Here is a 16,005-nt window from a genome sequence, read left to right as displayed (position 1 = left end):
CTGCCGCCATGGCAGAAAGTGGTGTGGGAGCAGCGTGTGGGTCCCTGGGGAAGGCCCAGCTGGACCTGACTGTGTGTTCTGTGCACGCAGTGTCCCAAGGCTGTGCGGGAACCTCGTGAGGAAAGTGAGGCACGGAAGGGGAAACGCCTTCTCCAGGCCACACCTCCCAGTGGCAGAGCTCGCTTCGAGCCCAGCAGGTTGACTCCGGAGGCCAGAGGGGGCCGGGGACGTGACCCCAAGGGCAGGCCAACCCGAGTTCCGGGGGCAGCTGCCTCTTTCAGGAGCCTTTGTGGGCAGGGGTGCCCTGCCCACCAGCACCCCAGGAACGACAGGCGGGCACCCGCCTGCTCACCCTGCCCTGCCCTCAAAGCTCTTAGTCCCTGAGTCCCTGCCCTCTCCAGAGGAAGCCCCCCCAGTCCTGGACACGAGGCCCAGCCAGCCATGAAGCCTGGGGAGGATGATCACCCTGCTCCAGGCCTTGGCGGTCTCAAGGATGGGATTTTAAGCCCCCTTTCATAGAACAGGTGGACGATGGAGCGAAGCCTGACCGTGGGCACTCCTGCTGGCTTTGGGGAGCTCTCTGGAGGTGCTGATCAGAGGGCCTTCCTGCTGCTGACTCTGGGCCAGTCCTTCAGCCTCTCCCAGCCTACAGCCTTTCGTAAGACGGGTGAGTGTTGGATTCTTCACACAGAACATCCTGCAGATCAACAAGAAAAAGGCAGGAGCCCCAGTCAGGAAACTAGCAAAGGCTGTGAACAGGCTGTCTTCAGAAGAAGAACTTTAAAAAGCTCATCAGCATAAGAAGAGGTGTTTAAAGTCATTTTGAAAATCAAGAACTGCAAATTAAAACACTTACAAGACAGACCTTCCCTTGCACTGAACTGGTGAAGATGAGAAAGCTGGATGATGAGGAGAGTGGTGCTGCCTGGGAGACTGGACCCAGCCGCACGGGGTGCAGCGTGCTGGGCGGTGGTCCAGCGAGCTGCGGTCCTGGCCGAGGTAGGTATTAACTGACCCTCCCACCCATCTGCTCCGCCCGGTTATACCCCAGGGTCACAGAGGACCCCTACGCAGCTGGCGCTGAGGCAGTGTGGCGTCCACCCCCCTACTGTGTAACAAACCAGCCCACTCACTGGCTTAAACATGCGACAGCCATTGGCTTTGCTTGTGAAACTCCCATCTCGGCAGAGTTCAGTGGGGACGTCTTGTCTCTGACCCACCTGCAGCATCAACTAGGTCAGCTTCCAAGTTGGGGTGACCCAAGATCAAGGGGTTGGGGTCATCTGGAGACTTGTCTACCCGTCTGCCATCAGCGAGGGCCTCGGGGCTGTGGGAACAGCCATGGGAGGCCTGCATTCGTTGCCTGTAACTAGCTACCGGGGAGCTTAAAACAACAAAAATTTACTGTCAAAGTCCTGAAGTCTGAAGTCAAGGCGTCCACAGGGCCGCGGCCCGGCAGAGTGCTAGCCCAGAGCCCTTTCCTGCCTCGTCCGGCTCCGGGGGCTCCCGCCGTCTCTGCCTGTAGCTGCAAGTCTCTGCATCCATCACAGGCCTCCTCCCGAAGTGTGTAACCTTCCTCCCTACACAGACATCATTCTGACAGGGTTTAGGGTCCACCCTCACCCAGTCTGACTTCATCCTAACTTGATTATATCGCCAAAGATCCTATTTCCAAACAGTCTCACATTTCCGGGTTCCGTGGATTCTGGACATTATTCAGCCTTCATTATTCGGCCCCTTCATGCAGCTGCTTTCCTCCCGGTATGTGGCTAGGTCCCAAAATTGAGCGTCTCAAGACAAGGCAGTTTTATGACTTAACCTGCAAAGCCACGCAACGTCACTTCCACTCAACGGATTCTCTATGGGACGACTCCTCTAAGGGAGGACGGTGCAAAGACCTGCCCAGGTTCGAGTGGCACACTGAGACAGAGCCACGCTCCCTGGAGTAGCACACAACAGTTAACAGCAAACACCTGGGGCCACGCAAACAGCACTCAGAGCAGGAGCGGAGAAGCAGGGCTGGATACAGAGCAGAACATCGGATCCGGTGCCTGGAAGCGACTCTGGCCTAGGCAGAAAGGCGCCTTCACGCCGCTTCAAAGAGGCCCGGGATGCTGATTTTTTTTGGGGGGGGGGTAGGGTGCGGCGCCCCCAGCAGTGGGAGCGCGGAGTCTTAACGACTGGACCGCCAGGAAAGTCCCCTGAGGTTGCAGTTTTAAATGACGCTGAAACGCCCGGCCGGCTTCCACCTGGAGCGCTGGCCCCGCCAGAGGGCGGCTCGACCCCGCCCTCCCTCCCGTATCCGGTCAATCCCCGTTTGGCAACGAGAAGGGTCCCGCCCCTGTTGGGGTAGCCCCGCCCCAGGAGATGGCCCCGCCCCGCGTCCGGCCCCCGCTCCCGGAAAAGCCGCGGTACCTGCTTCCTCGGCACCCTGGCGCTCCCGAGGGTCCAGCTCGGGAGGTCGGCGCCCGCCTCGGTGGGAGTGTGCGGTGTGCCCCCTGTCCTCGGCTCCGCAGGACGTGGAGGTGCGCCGCGTTTGCGCTCCCGGGCCGTCACCAGGCCCCGCCCTGTCCGCGTCGGCGGAGGGGGGCGGTGCCCGTAGAGACCCCGCCCCTAACGTCACGGCCGAGGGGCGGAGCCGGCCCCGGCGGAAGCGAGCTGCTGCTGGAGGGCGCCGAACAGAGCAGCGGGCGCTCGGTGACTGCTGGTGACAGACAGGTAGGGCTGTCGTCCTCCAGGCCCACAGCACGATCTGGTGGGCAAGGGGGTCTCTGCTCGGGAAGGGAGACTCAGGTGGCGCACGTCTCCAGGGAAGGGGGTGCTGTAGATACCAAGGGCGCACAGTTGGTGGGGGACCTGTGGATGCAGGCGAGGGCTCTGGAGGCGCGCAGCGGGCAGGGTGGGGCCTCTGGGTCCTGATACCCTATTCCCGCCCGCCAGCATGGGCAGCAGCTCACTGTCCGAGGACTACCGTCTGTGCCTGGAGCGCGAACTTAGGCACGGCCGCGCGGGCGTGTGCGGGGACCCGTCGCTGCGCGCCGTGCTCTGGCACATCCTGGTGGAAGACTTCGACCTGCACGGGGCGCTGCAGGATGACGCGCTGGCACTACTCACCGATGGCCTGTGGGGCCGCGCCGACCTGGCCCCTGCGCTGCGCGGCCTGGCCCGCGCCTTCGAGCTGCTGGAGTTGGCCGCCGTGCACCTGTATCTGCTGCCTTGGAGGAAAGAGTTCACCACCATCAAGGTAGGGAGGGCGCCGAGCCGAGTGGGGGCCCCCGCCCAGGCTACTCGGGGTTGGCTACCGTCGGGACGGTGGCTACCGTCGGGCATAAGGGATTTCAGGTGTCCTCACACGCTGATAGGTGAGCTCAGTGTGCTGAGGGGTCCTGGGCGTGTTGGAACATCTCTCGGCCGAGGTTCCCCTTTGTACTCCTGGGGCGGAGAACGTGGGGTGGGTGGAGGTCACCTGTTTGGATACCTGCCTTCCGAGGGGGGATCCTGCTCCTTAAAGCTTGCACCACTGCCCTCCCCAAAGTGGCCTTGTGGCCCCAGTTACCATAGAAATCCTAGGACAGGCACACGGGGAGGACTGGGCATTCCAGGGTCACCTTAATCTCTCCAGGAGAGATTTGTGGTTCCATTTGTGGAAGAGGACATGGGATGGGTTATCCCCTATGAAGTAGGCAGGGGCTGGGCGTGCCCCTGCATGTCCTAGTGGAGCGGGGCTAAACAAGAACCTAGCTCACCCCCCAGCCTGGGTAGAGCTAAGCCCAGGGCCGGCCGGGCCCCTCCAGGTGAGCTGCAGGCTGGCAGGAGGGGGCAGGCTGCCTTGTGCTCTGAGCTAATTCAGAAGAGTGGGAAGGTAATGATGTCACTGGCCACGTGGGCGTCCACCTCCACTGGTTGCCATGGCAGCAGCAGCCTCTCTCAGTGAGGTGAGGCTTGGAGCCCACTGCTCCACTGGGACACCTGCTGGTCTGAGGTTCTAGGGCTTTCATTCATCCATTCAGACCAGAAGGCAGGATGCAGCTCCATGGGGGGCCAAGAGCAGAACAGACAGCCCTGATGTTGAGATGCTCACGGGCTTCAGCACTGGGCAGACCTGGATGGGGTCTGCTTCTGCTGGCTCTGTGGCTTGAGGCAAGTTACCTAATCTTTTGGAATCCATTCTTTCCTCCATGAAGCAAACACGAGAACAGTCCAGCTCAAGGTCCATTGTGAGGGGTGAAGGCACAGCCCTGAGAACAATCTTACACGCAGCAGTGCCCCATCTGTGGAGGTACTGTCATCAGCTGTAAGCAGAGGGACACTCACAGGGTCCCAGAAAAGGAACTGTGGACACGTGTGGGAGACACGTGATCACCATCCTAGGAACCCTTCTAGTTCCTTTGCAGCCTGGAGCCTCCAAAAACTACAGATGTTCCATCTGTGTGGTGGAAAGCTGCACAGCTGGAGAAGTGAATGGCTAGGCCTCTTGTCGTGATAGGGAAAGCTCTCAGAAACTGGAGAAGCAGAGTTCAGAATGAGGCATTTAGGAGGCTACCTGCTCAGAGCAAATAAGCACCTGTATTCTTTGTGTGTTTTTATGACCACTCAGCAGGTACACAGGAAACTAACTAGAGTAGCAAACCCCCACAGGTGAGAGGAGGTGGAGGGGACCCAGAAGGCAACGAGATTTCTCAATGTAGGGACTCTTTATTTAGTTTGTCCTATGACCCAGGTGAAATGTGTCAGATTAAAAAATTGTGATGCCTGGGCCTACCTCAGCCAGTGAGATCAGAGTCTCTGGGGGTGGCCCTGAGCATCTACGGTGTTTTTGTTTTTGGCCGCGCAGCTTGCGGGATCTCAGTTCCCCGACCGGGGACTCAACCCAGGCCCCAGCAGTGAAAGCGCTGAATCCTAACCACTAGACCACCAGGGAACTCCCAGCATGTATGTTTTTAAACAGCTCCTCTGGAGGGAGTGTCAGCACATCCCAGACCGCCTTGGGGCCATGCCGCCCCCTGGGGTGAGGATGGTGGCCCCCAAAGCAAGCCACAGCCGGAGTGCAGCCGAGGCTGGGGCAGGTCTGCGGGAGGGTGGGCTGCCGCCGACCGGCCCCCTTCCTTGCAGACTTTCTCAGGGGGCTACGTGCACGTGCTGAAGGGCGCACTCTCGGAGGACCTCCTCATCCAGAGCTTCCAGAAGATGGGCTATGTGCGCAGGGATGAGCACCGCCTCATGGTGGCCGCCCCGCCCCCCGCCCGCCAGCTTGTGCAGGTGGCCCTGGGCTGCTTTGCCCTGCGGCTGGAGTGTGAGATCCTGGGCGAGGTGCTGGCGCAGCTGGGCACCAGCGTGCTGCCGGCCGAGGAGCTGCTGCAGGCGCGGCGGGCCAGCGCGGACGTGGCCTCCTGCGTGGCCTGGCTGCAGCAGCGACTAGCCCGTGAAGAGGAGCCGCCACCTGTGCCCCCCCGTGGCTCCCCGGCCCGGTGCCAGGCCCGGCTGGACCTGTACCGGGACGTGCAGGAGGATGAGGGCTCAGACGAGACCAGCCTATACGGGGAACCCTCGCCAGGCCCCGACTCACCCCCCTCGGAGCTAGCCTGCCAGCCTCTGTTCTGGGAGCAGAGCGCCAGACTGTGGGGTGTGGGCGGCGGGGCCTGGGAGGCTGAGGTCAGCAGCCCGGCCTCAGAGGAGGAGCCCGAGGCCGAGGTCTTCTCCCTCCTCTCACTACGCCAAGAGTTGCTCAGTCGGCCCGGAGACCTGGCCGCCCCCCAGGCCCCTGGAACCCCTGAGCAGGCCAGCCCCCCACGAGTCCCCGAGCGCCCCGGCTACCAGACACACAGCTGCCTGGGCCCTGGCGCCCTCCCCGCCCTCTGCTGTGACACATGTCGCCAGCTGCACACTACCCACTGTGCTGCCCTGGCCACGTGCCGCCCGGGCCACCCGCTGCGCGCCCTGCACGGAAACCACCAGCGGCGCCTGTGGCTGCAGCGAGCCCAGGTGGACGCCTTGCTCTACGATGCCCCTAGGCCCGCCTGGCCCTAGGCCCAGGGCTTTCTGGAGACATGTTCCGCGGTGCTTTTCTGGGCCTCATCCCTCCTCAGGCCCGGGCCACTGGCCACCCTGCCCCTCCTGCCCCCCAGGGGTGCTGAGCACAGCGGCGGGTCGGGGGGCATGGAGTCTCAGCCCCGCTACGTGAGAGGTGGGGGCCCAGTCTTCCTCGGAAAGCTGCCGGCCCGCCCCCAGGGAGCACCCCTCCCTCCTCTCCCACCCCTCCCCGGCCCCACCACTGGCCCCAGCGCCGCAGCTCCTGACCTGCTCCCTGCAAGTGCCCAAAGGGGTGTTCCACAGAGGAGTGTCCTTGGGGGCTCAGGTGACCTCATGAGCCGCTGAGCTTTGCTAAGACCATTCTAGGGGCTCTGCCAGGTGCATGGCTGACCCGGCTGAGGGGACCTGGCCCCCCATAGCTGTCACAGACCAGCACTGAATGAGCTGAGTGCTGGCCTGAGGCCAGCCCCATGGGCTCCAGTCAGAGCTGGGCGGGGAAGCTGGACCCAAGGACAGAAGAGAAATGATCTAGTCTCCAACCAGAGTGCCTGCCCTAGAGTTCCAGAGAACAGCAGGGGGGAGACGGGGAGCCACGGAGCCCGAGAGGCTGTCGCCCCACTTCCGGGTGGAGCATGGGGGCTTCTGAGCAATCAGTACCCCAGCAGCCTCGCTGCTACATCTTCCTGCTGTCCGGCTCCGGAAGGCAGGATGGGAGAGCTCCAAGGCTCCCACCCCAGAGCCCACCTGGGTCCAGTGGTAAAGATGCACCAGCTGCCAGCCAGCCAGCCCGCTCACAGGGCTGGAAGGGATGGGTCTGCCCACCTGGGCCTGGGGTGGGGCCAGTCTTGTGTGTGGCCCCTCCTCCCCACACCTGTCCGTCACATGAATCACAACCTCAAAGTACATTAAAGGACGCTGGATCCAGCTGCATCTGTGAGGAAAGCGTTTATCTCTCCGAGGCCCAACCATGCCCCTCCCAGGGGCCTCAGTGGGGAGTGGGGACAGGGCACAGCCCCCAACCCAAGGTTGTCCCTCTGGTGGGCTCAGAGCTGCCCAGACTCCAGTCCACCAAGCTGGCTGCACCCCACACCCCACCCCTCCCTCCCACTCTGAGTCCTGCAGCCCCAGCGGGGGGTCACCGTAGCCTCTCCCTTCCCAGGCAGACCCTGGGGATCAAGTGGGGACAAAAGTGACCACGTGGGCTCTGCTCGTCCCAAGCCAGAGACACCTCCTGAGATGGGCCCAGCCAAATTTCCTCCTGGGAAGTGAGGGTCTAAGGGCTTGGCAACAGGTGGACCCAGCCCAGCCACCAGATGGCAGAGCCACGAGACGACAGAGCCACCAGGTGGCGCCCGGCAGGCCAGCCTCAAGGCGTCTGGGCCTGCAGGGCACACCCACCGGCATCCCCCGGTGTTCACACGCTGCGGTTCTGGGGCAGAGGTGCAGGAGGCGGTGCAGTCAGCTGGAGCAGCTGGTCACTCGTGGCCGAGGCACAGGCTGGGCCCCAGAGGCCCCCGCCCTCAGGGCTTGCAGCGCCGGCTCTCAGCGCCTGAGGACGTGGCCGGGGCAGCACGCTTGTTGCGGTGGTGGGGGAAAGTGGGCATGAGCTCCGGCTCGCAGGCTGCGGGGAGGGGGCTGCTCAGCGCCGGTGGAGAGGGCCCCCCACGCCCCCCTCTGGTCCCCTCCTGACCCCGCACCGGTTCCTGCAGCATGAGCAGCCCGTGCCTGCTCGGGCCCCACCGCCCGCCTGCCCAACCCCGGCCCCGGACGGGGCCCCCAGCCAAGTGCCGGCCAGGGCGCGGGGGAGACTCACGCAGGGGCTTCTCCTTGAAGTAGGAGCTCTCCAGGCAGTCGCCGGCCGTCGCCCTGGGGAGAAGGCCTTGCCGTTCGTGGGACCCGGGCCTGGCTGAGGCCCATCTCCCTCACACCCGCCCCGCACAGCAGACAGCTGGGTGGCAGATAGGGACCGGGGGCCCAGAAACCGACAGGAGCCTCAGAAAGGGCTTCATGACCTGGGCGGGCAGAGGCCCGGGCCTCACACGCGCGTCTGGGAGGGGCCCTCTCGGTCACGGCACCCCTGCCCGCCCGCAGGCCGGGTCAGCACCTTTTCTTGGGGTCGTACATGAAGAGAAGGTTCAGCAGGCGCAGGCCGGCCTCCGAGAGCCACGGGAACTTGTGCTTCAGGTTGTTGTAGGGCTGCTTCCTCAGACTGTACTGGCTGACCAGTGGCAGCTGGGAGAAGCCCTGTTGGGGGGAGTGGCAGCTGCAGGCTGGCAGCCGGCAGGGGGCAGGAGGGGGGAGGGCAGGGCCGGCACTCACCGGCCAGATGTTCTCACTGGGCGTCCCCAGCAGCTGTACGATCAGGTCCACCTGGTGGATCTCGGAAGTGCCGGGGAGAAGGGGTTTATGGGCCAGCAGCTCGGCCAGGATGCAGCCCACGGCCCTGCAGAGGAGCACGGGGCGTCACCTCAGCTCCTCCGGCTCCGCAGAGCACCGCTCCGCCGGGACCCGTCCCCCGTGTGCTGGGGTCAGAGGACGGGGGCAGAGCTGGAAGGAGGTCATGACGGGAAGGGCAGGTGACCACTGGGTTCTCCCCCCGGGCCATGTGACCTGGCACCAGCAGGCCTGAGTGGCCACGAGGGCGGGTCCGCGGGGACGGGGGCCGTGAACGCCGAAGCCGTCTTACACTGCCTCTCAGGACCCCAGGCGTAGGCCCACCTTCCTGGGAGCCGGGAGGCTGGCGAGACCCCAGCCCCACCCCTGCCCCGCCAGCTCCCACGAGACCACCCCACCCTTCCCAAGGCCCTGGGTGCGTCCAGCCCTCACCACATGTCGATGCTGGTGGTCTGCGTGGTGGTCCCCAGCAGCAGTTCGGGGGCTCGGTACCTGCAAACAGAAGCCCGCACCTTGGGTCTGGCAGTTCCTCTCCTCCGGCCCGGCCTCCGCGAGGCACTGTGGTCTGCACCAGCCCACCCACTGGCCACCACCCGCCCTGAGAGCCAGAATCGGCCTGGACGATGGAGCATGAAGCCCAGCTCGGCTGTCCCTTCCACTAAACCCGACAAACAAGATAGCACACGAGGCAGCAGCTGCTGTCACTGGATGGCTCCCGCGTGCAGCAGTGTCCTGCGCTGGCCCGTTCTATACAGGTCGGGGCTGAGTGACACACGGCAGAGAGCATCCTGCCTTTAAGCACAATCCCGTTCTTCTTCAAAATGTCGAGTGAGAAATAATTACAGAGAACATACACTGTTCCTGGCCTCCCATCGGTGAAGCCACCGCCCCTTCCCAGCAGCTCAGAGCCAGGCTGGGGGTCTGGCTGCCGCGGGGCAGAGCAGCGCCCCATCTGGACGGGGCAGGTCCTTCCCGGTGACAGCCCTGCTCTGCCTCAGGAGCCATCCACACCCAGCCTCTGCGTGTGCGCAGCCCCACAGCTTAAAAACCTCCAAGGGGCTTCCCTGGTGGCGCAGTGGTTGAGAGTCCGCCTGCCAATGCGGGGGACGCGGGTTCGTGCCCCGGTCCGGGAGGATCCCACGTGCCGCGGAGCGGCTGGGCCCGTGAGCCACGGCCGCTGGGCCTGCGCGTCCGGAGCCTGTGCTCCGCAACGGGAGGGGCCACAACAGTGGGAGGCCCACGTACCGCGAAAAAACCCCACAAAACCTCCAAGGTCCTTGTGCAGCTTCAGCACGACCCCCCAACTTCCCAGGGTCCCCAGGGACTGACCAGAGGGTGACCACCTTGGGGGTCATCGGCTTCACCGGGACTCCACAGGCCCGGGCCAGGCCGAAATCCGCTGTGACAGAGGCAGACAGGCGGGAGGGAGGGTGTCACCCAGCGAAGGCTGCCCACTGACGTCTGCAGCCGGCCCGTAGCGTGCAGGGTGCTTATCGGGACCGGCTGCTGCCCCGTCGAGGTGGCGCTCACGGAGGCCCCCACCACAGAGCCAGCACCTGCACCCACCTGTCTTCACGCAGCCCTTATCCGTCATGAGCAAGTTGGAGACCTTCAGATCCCTGTGACAGAAAGAGAACACCAGTGCTTCCCAGGAAGCTGCATGGGGTAAAGAGGTGGTCACCGTCGCAGCGATACTTAGGACATTTCCCCATACGTCTCCTCCTGTTTGCACTTTTTTTTTTTTTATGTGAACCATTTTTAAAGTCTTTACTGAATTTGTTACGATATTGCTTCTGTTTTATGTTTTGGATTTTCTGGCCGCGAGGCATGTGGGATCTTAGCTCCCCGACCAGCGATCGAACCCGCACCCCCTGCATTGGAAGGCGAAGTCTAAACCACTGGACCGCCACGGAAGTCCCTGCACTTCTTAAAAATGAGGACGGCGGGCAGTGCAAGGCGATTTGGCAGCTGGGAACACCGGAGAGAGCTCTCAGTAACTTTCTGAGAAACTGGCAGAGGAGGCCTTGAGACCAGGTCTGACTTCCAGTGCTGTGTCTGATCCCCACCCAGGCCACGCGAGCCACCGAGGGCACACGGAGCTGCTGCCTGCAAGGTCCTGCCCAGGCCTGCAAGACCCTCCCCTCTGCCCCTCCAGTCTCTGCCCTTCCTGGCCTGCCTTCCAGTAAGGCTCTCTCTACACGGCAGCACTTCTCAGAGGCTGACTTGCTCACACCATCGGCCCCCCAGAGGAGAAAGCAGGTATTATCTGGTCCTGGACCATCCCCCAGGAGCAGTTACAGAACCTCTACTGCATGGAGGCTGCGCCTGCTCCTCTCCTGGATACTGGGCAACGTCAGCTGGCACTGGGTCAGTACTGACAGGCACGCTTCCCCCATGTCACAAACCAGCACTCCTCTGGAAAAACGTCTCCTGAGGCCCCGCCCCATCCAGGCCCGCGGACCCCGCCCACCTGTGGATGATGAAGTTCCGGTGCAAGTACTGGAGGCCCCGGAGCACCTGCAACACGATGCACTTGACCTGCAGGGGGCCAGGACACAGGGTCAGGGCAGGCTGCGTTTGCCACAGTGTGCCAGACAAGGACCTGGGAAGCCCACCACCAGAGCCCCCAGCCTCCAACCTGGGCCTCAGAGAAGGGTGTCGGCATGTTCTCCAGCAGGCTGGCCAGGTCCTGCTCACAGTAACCCATCACCAGGAAGATGCTGAAAAGAAGAGCGAACGCAGGCCACCTCCCACCTCCTCCCAAGTGGGCCAAGGGACCCTCCTGGGGCAGCAGGAAGGGCGAGAGGGAGGGGGCCGGGCAGGACCCAATGCGGGGGCAGCAAGCAGACCACTCACCTCTCCAGGTGGTTCCCCACAACCACCTCCTTCAGTTCCACGATGTTCGGATGGCGGAGTCGAAGGAGCAGCGTGATCTCGCGAAGGCTGCTGATCGGGACCCCTGCAACCCAGCCTGGCCTCAGCGAGCCCCACCCCTGCAGTCAGGGCCCCCTGACAGCCTCAGTGACCCCCCCCTGCAGACAGGGACCCCTGCAACCCAGCCTGGCCTCAGCGAGCCCCACCCCTGCAGTCAGGGCCCCCTGGCCGCCTCAGTGACCCCCCCCTGCAGACAGGGACCCCTGCAACCCAGCCTGGCCTCAGCGATGATGCCCAGCCCCGCAGACAGGGACCCCTGACAGCCTCAGTGACGCCCAGCCCTGCAGACAGGGACCCCTGACAGCCTCTGTGATGCCCAGCCCCGCAGACAGGGACCCCTGACAGCCTCAGTGACGCCCAGCCCTGCAGACAGGGACCCCTGACAGCCTCTGTGATGCCCAGCCCCGCAGACAGGGACCCCTGACAGCCTCAGTGACGCCCAGCCCTGCAGACAGGGACCCCTGACAGCCTCTGTGATGCCCAGCCCCGCAGACAGGGACCCCTGACAGCCTCAGTGACGCCCAGCCCTGCAGACAGGGACCCCTGACAGCCTCTGTGATGCCCAGCCCCGCAGACAGGGACCCCTGACAGCCTCAGTGACGCCCAGCCCTGCAGACAGGGACCCCTGACAGCCTCTGTGATGCCCAGCCCCGCAGACAGGGACCCCTGACAGCCTCAGTGACGCCCAGCCCTGCAGACAGGGACCCCTGACAGCCTCTGTGATGCCCAGCCCCGCAGACAGGGACCCCTGACAGCCTCAGTGACGCCCAGCCCTGCAGACAGGGACCCCTGACAGCCTCTGTGATGCCCAGCCCCGCAGACAGGGACCCCTGACAGCCTCAGTGACGCCCAGCCCTGCAGACAGGGACCCCTGACAGCCTCTGTGATGCCCAGCCCCGCAGACAGGGACCCCTGACAGCCTCAGTGACGCCCAGCCCTGCAGACAGGGACCCCTGACAGCCTCTGTGATGCCCAGCCCCGCAGACAGGGACCCCTGACAGCCTCAGTGACGCCCAGCCCTGCAGACAGGGACCCCTGACAGCCTCTGTGACACCCCCCTGCAGACAGGGACCCCTGACAGCCTCTGTGACCCACGCCCCTGCAGACAGGGACCCCTGACAGCCTCTGTGATGCCCAGCCCCGCAGACAGGGACCCCTGACAGCCTCAGTGACGCCCAGCCCTGCAGACAGGGACCCCTGACAGCCTCTGTGACCCACGCCCCTGCAGACAGGGACCCCTGACAGCCAGCTACCTCAGTGAGCCCCCAACCTCAGTCCACATCAGCTCTCAGGGACCCCCATGCCTGCCGCTGTCAGGGCCCTGCCTGCTACCACAGGGAGAAGCAAGGCCATCCTAACCAGCACCTTTAACCCTTCCCTCCTTCATCAAATGCAAGCAGTGCTCTGTACTGACCCTATGCGTGGCAGGTGGCCCCCAGTGAGCCCAGCACAGCCCTGCCTGCACAGGCAGCCACGGGGCTGTCAGCAGTGGGGCGTGGAGCACACGGGGGCTACCGGCTCAGTCTCGGGTGGGAAAGCGCTGTGGAGGGGTGACGCTGAGCTGAGACAGAAGATGAGGCCGAGTCGCCCAATGGGAGGGCGAAGGGGATGAAGTGCACAGGGCTCGGGCTCACCCCCTGGGGGCGCCTCGGGCAACTCGCATCTCCTCCCCGCCCACGTGAGCTCAGAGCGGCCGGCGGCCCCTCCGCACTCACCATCCTTCTCCTTGTCCATCCGCACTTTCTTCAGGGCGACAATCTCATCCGTTTGGGTATCCCGGGCCCTATCTGGAATGCAGACTCCTCCAGGATAGGGTCCAAGCCCGACCCCACCGTGTGGCCTCCTGCCCCACGGGGGCTCCCTTTCTCTTCCCCTTGACTGCTGGGTACCCTGTGACAGCCCGTCCACACTCCCTTCAAGCAGCACCCGACCCTGCGAGATGTGTTCCCTGGGGAGTCCTCTGGCTTGAGCTGGTACACGGCCCCTGGATGTAAGAAGCTCCCTGTAAGTCTTCCTCCTTAGAGCTGGTATGCAGATCACTGCTTTGTGCTCTGCGGTTACTATGTTCTAACAGCAAATAAGGTAGCTTATCTTGAAAAAGGAACTCTTATCTTGTCAAGGGTGGCTCCCCAAAGCACTGTGCTAAATTGTGCAGCTTCCAAACCCGTAGCAGTTTGATGCACACCAATGTCCCAGTTGCTGTGGATGCAGCTCTGACTGCTTTCCGAGGTGTACACTTTACGGCTATAATAGCTACCTCTACTCACGGGTACACGTTAGCAATCTGATGCTTGCGTTTATTCAGGAGTGGTGTGAAATCTATGGCAATTACACCAGGGATTAGAGGTCACCCGTCCCCTCCTTCCAGCCCTGCCACAGCTGCTGCTGGGACAGTCCCTGGGCCCCCAGGCCTCCAACCACGGCCACTCACACACAATGCCGTAGGTGCCTTCCCCAATGCGGTTCAGCTTCTCAAATTCCTTCACGCTCCGGCACCGTCCCAGCTGAAAGAGAGAGGTGGTGGCGGTGAGGGGATCTGGCAGCTAATGGAACCAGAGATGGATAAGGACACTCAATTGGTACCAGAAAGCCAGCTCATGTCCTGCTCACCAAACAGCAAGGTGATCACACACCTGGGTTTGCAGGTGAGAAAATGGGATGATGATGCTGGCCTCTGTGAATGTGATACCAAAGACGGTCTAACCACTCCCTTTCAATTCCATGCTCCAGCTGCGTGCTGCCCAAAAAGAGGAACCACCAGCCACATTTGGTGAAAATTAACTAACGTGAAACTAAAAGTCCATTTCTTCAGCTGCACAAGCCATGTGAAGTGCTCGATGGCCCCACGCGGCTTGTGGTGACCATCCTGGACGATGCAGAAAACAGAGCATTTCCACCATCACAGAAGGTCCTCTGAGCAGCAGCGCTCTAAATTATGCTCTGGGGATTTCTGCGGCAGCCCAGTGGTTAGAACTCCGCACTCTCAGTGCCAAGGGCCTGGATTCAATCCCTGACTGGGGGAACTGAAATCCCACAAGCTGCAGGGCGAGGCCATAAATAAATAAATAAAGAAGCAAGCAAGCTCTGGACGTGGCAAAGGCTTGAAGAACTTCACGAAGCATCTACCAAGCACAGTGGAAACACTTCAGCGGCAAAAACGGTCTCAATCATCCACGTTACTTCTTCCTTTGGGTTATGAAACTGCCCAGGGGCACACAGCCACCCAGCTGGTGGCCACAGTTCCCAGCCTCCCTTGCAGCTGGGTGTGACCATGTGACTATATCCTAGCCAATGGGATGCAGAATGGACAAGTGCAACTTTCTGATCAAAGGAGGCTGCTTGCCGCTCAGCCCTTCCTGCCCCTTGAGGCAGGGTGGGATTTGGGTGGGGCACAGGTGGAGCAAAGAGACAACCTGAGTGCCTGGCCCGCCTGTGAGACGTTAGGGGAGCCAGAAATAAAGTCCTGTACTTAAGCCACTGCCTTCTAGCATCTCCATGCTCCAGTAGAGAGCCTGTACCCTACTACACCTTCAGGTGCAGCAGACTGAATGAGCACCTCCCCTTGGGTCGGAGGAGCACGTGCGGCAAGGTTCAAGTTCGAACAGCCCTTCTCTGGACTCCCTGCCTCCATGTACCTTGCCCTCCATCCTGGGGAACGAAGTCAGAGTCACCTGGCCTGTACTGAAGCCCTTGCACGGTTTCACCCCAACCTAATTGTCCGCTCTCCCCGGCTGAACCCCTAGTGCTTCCTGTACACTCTGTATTCCGCGGGACTTTGCTCCGGCTGCTCCCAGGTCTGGCAAGAACCCTCATCTCTGCGTGTCCAAAACGCCGCCACACTTACCCGCCCAGCAGAAATGCTACAGCTTTTCAAAACTGCTTCCTGGCCCCCAGCTGAAAACATTCTTTCCCTGAAAAATCCCGACACTTTCGTCTCGCAGCACCTACTATTGTGCACTGTCCTCGTCCGGGTGTGTCTTAACTCCCCGGTGAGAGCAGCTGCTGCGTGTCTCGGTGATGAACGACGGCGGCGGACGGCTCAATGGGGGGTCCTGCGCTCACTCAGCCAGTCTGTTAGGATCCTTACTGGACACTGAGGCGGCCTCTCAGAGCACCAGCAAGCGGCTAAAACAATCCGCCAACAGGGTTCACACCTGCCCCTGCACGAGCCGTCTACCTTGGAGAAACCACCCAACGCCCCTAAGCTTCACCCTCCTCACCTCTACAAAGAGTCCCCGAGAGGACTAAGTGACAGTAACACACGCAGAGGCCCCACACGGAGCAAGGCACGAACGAAGCTGCCGGGTCACAGGTGGGGCCCCGCGCCCGGTGCACCCACAGCCCGGTGGGAGTCACGCCTCCAACTCTTCCCAGGCTACTGTCTCCCGACACGAGGCGCCCATCCCCGGCCCAAAACTAAGAAACGTCCGCGCTGGAGCGCGCTCTGGCCGAGGCGGCCGGCGGCCAGAGAGCCGACCCTTCCCTCGCGCGAGCGTGACACGCCCCGAAGTCTGCGCACCGGCCAGGACCGGAGTCCCGGGCGGCCGCCGCCGGCTTCCGCGCCTGTCGCGAGTAGCTCTGGGACTGTCGTTCCCTCTCTTGCCGGAAACCTGGCGCTCTAGCGCGACACTGAGGGCCCCAGTGCGT

General features: G+C 62.7%; 2 protein-coding genes across 5 annotated transcripts in view; one reads left to right on the top strand and one right to left on the bottom strand.

Moving 5' to 3' along the window:
• The first annotated feature begins 695 nt into the window (after positions 1–695).
• Positions 696–6,529, top strand: SPATA2L (spermatogenesis associated 2 like). The gene is made up of 3 exons (XM_024125100.3): positions 696–2,718; positions 2,941–3,244; positions 5,113–6,529. The coding sequence occupies exons 2-3, from the start codon at positions 2,942–2,944 to the stop codon at positions 6,025–6,027; spliced, it is 1,218 nt and encodes a 405-aa protein (XP_023980868.1). The 5' UTR covers positions 696–2,718; position 2,941; the 3' UTR covers positions 6,028–6,529.
• Positions 6,530–7,183: 654 nt separating this feature from the next.
• The window catches only part of CDK10 (cyclin dependent kinase 10), a 16,420-nt gene continuing 7,598 nt past the window's right edge, over positions 7,184–16,005 (bottom strand). Inside the window, exons 1-14 of one of the 4 annotated variants that reach the window (XM_024125101.3) lie at positions 15,579–15,910; positions 15,307–15,483; positions 13,790–13,862; positions 13,074–13,145; positions 11,281–11,383; positions 11,063–11,144; positions 10,895–10,962; positions 9,991–10,043; positions 9,754–9,823; positions 8,857–8,916; positions 8,350–8,473; positions 8,135–8,274; positions 7,844–7,896; positions 7,201–7,651 (exon numbers count right to left, since the gene is read on the bottom strand). In XM_024125101.3, the coding sequence (XP_023980869.1) occupies positions 7,551–7,651; positions 7,844–7,896; positions 8,135–8,274; positions 8,350–8,473; positions 8,857–8,916; positions 9,754–9,823; positions 9,991–10,043; positions 10,895–10,962; positions 11,063–11,144; positions 11,281–11,383; positions 13,074–13,092 (873 nt within the window). In that variant the 5' untranslated portion in view covers positions 13,093–13,145; positions 13,790–13,862; positions 15,307–15,483; positions 15,579–15,910 and the 3' untranslated portion in view covers positions 7,201–7,550. Of the gene's footprint in view, positions 7,652–7,843; positions 7,897–8,134; positions 8,275–8,349; positions 8,474–8,856; positions 8,917–9,753; positions 9,824–9,990; positions 10,044–10,894; positions 10,963–11,062; positions 11,145–11,280; positions 11,384–13,073; positions 13,146–13,789; positions 13,863–15,306; positions 15,484–15,578; positions 15,915–16,005 lie in introns of those variants that run through there. The other 3 variants (XM_028477403.2, XM_024125102.3, XM_024125104.3) reach the window with 3 other exon arrangements.

Source organism: Physeter macrocephalus, chromosome 17 (genome assembly GCF_002837175.3).
Source record: "Physeter macrocephalus isolate SW-GA chromosome 17, ASM283717v5, whole genome shotgun sequence".
In the NCBI taxonomy this organism is placed as follows: Eukaryota; Metazoa; Chordata; class Mammalia; order Artiodactyla; family Physeteridae; genus Physeter; species Physeter macrocephalus.
This window is presented reverse-complemented; position numbering and strand designations above follow the sequence as displayed.

Coding starts and splice junctions, on each gene's coding strand:
- SPATA2L (XM_024125100.3), top strand. CDS start 2,942: ATGGGCAGCAGCTCACTGTCCGAGGACTACCGTCTGTGCCTGGAGCGC. Junction 3,245..5,112: donor AAGAGTTCACCACCATCAAG/GTAGGGAGGGCG, acceptor CCTTCCTTGCAG/ACTTTCTCAGGGGGCTACGT.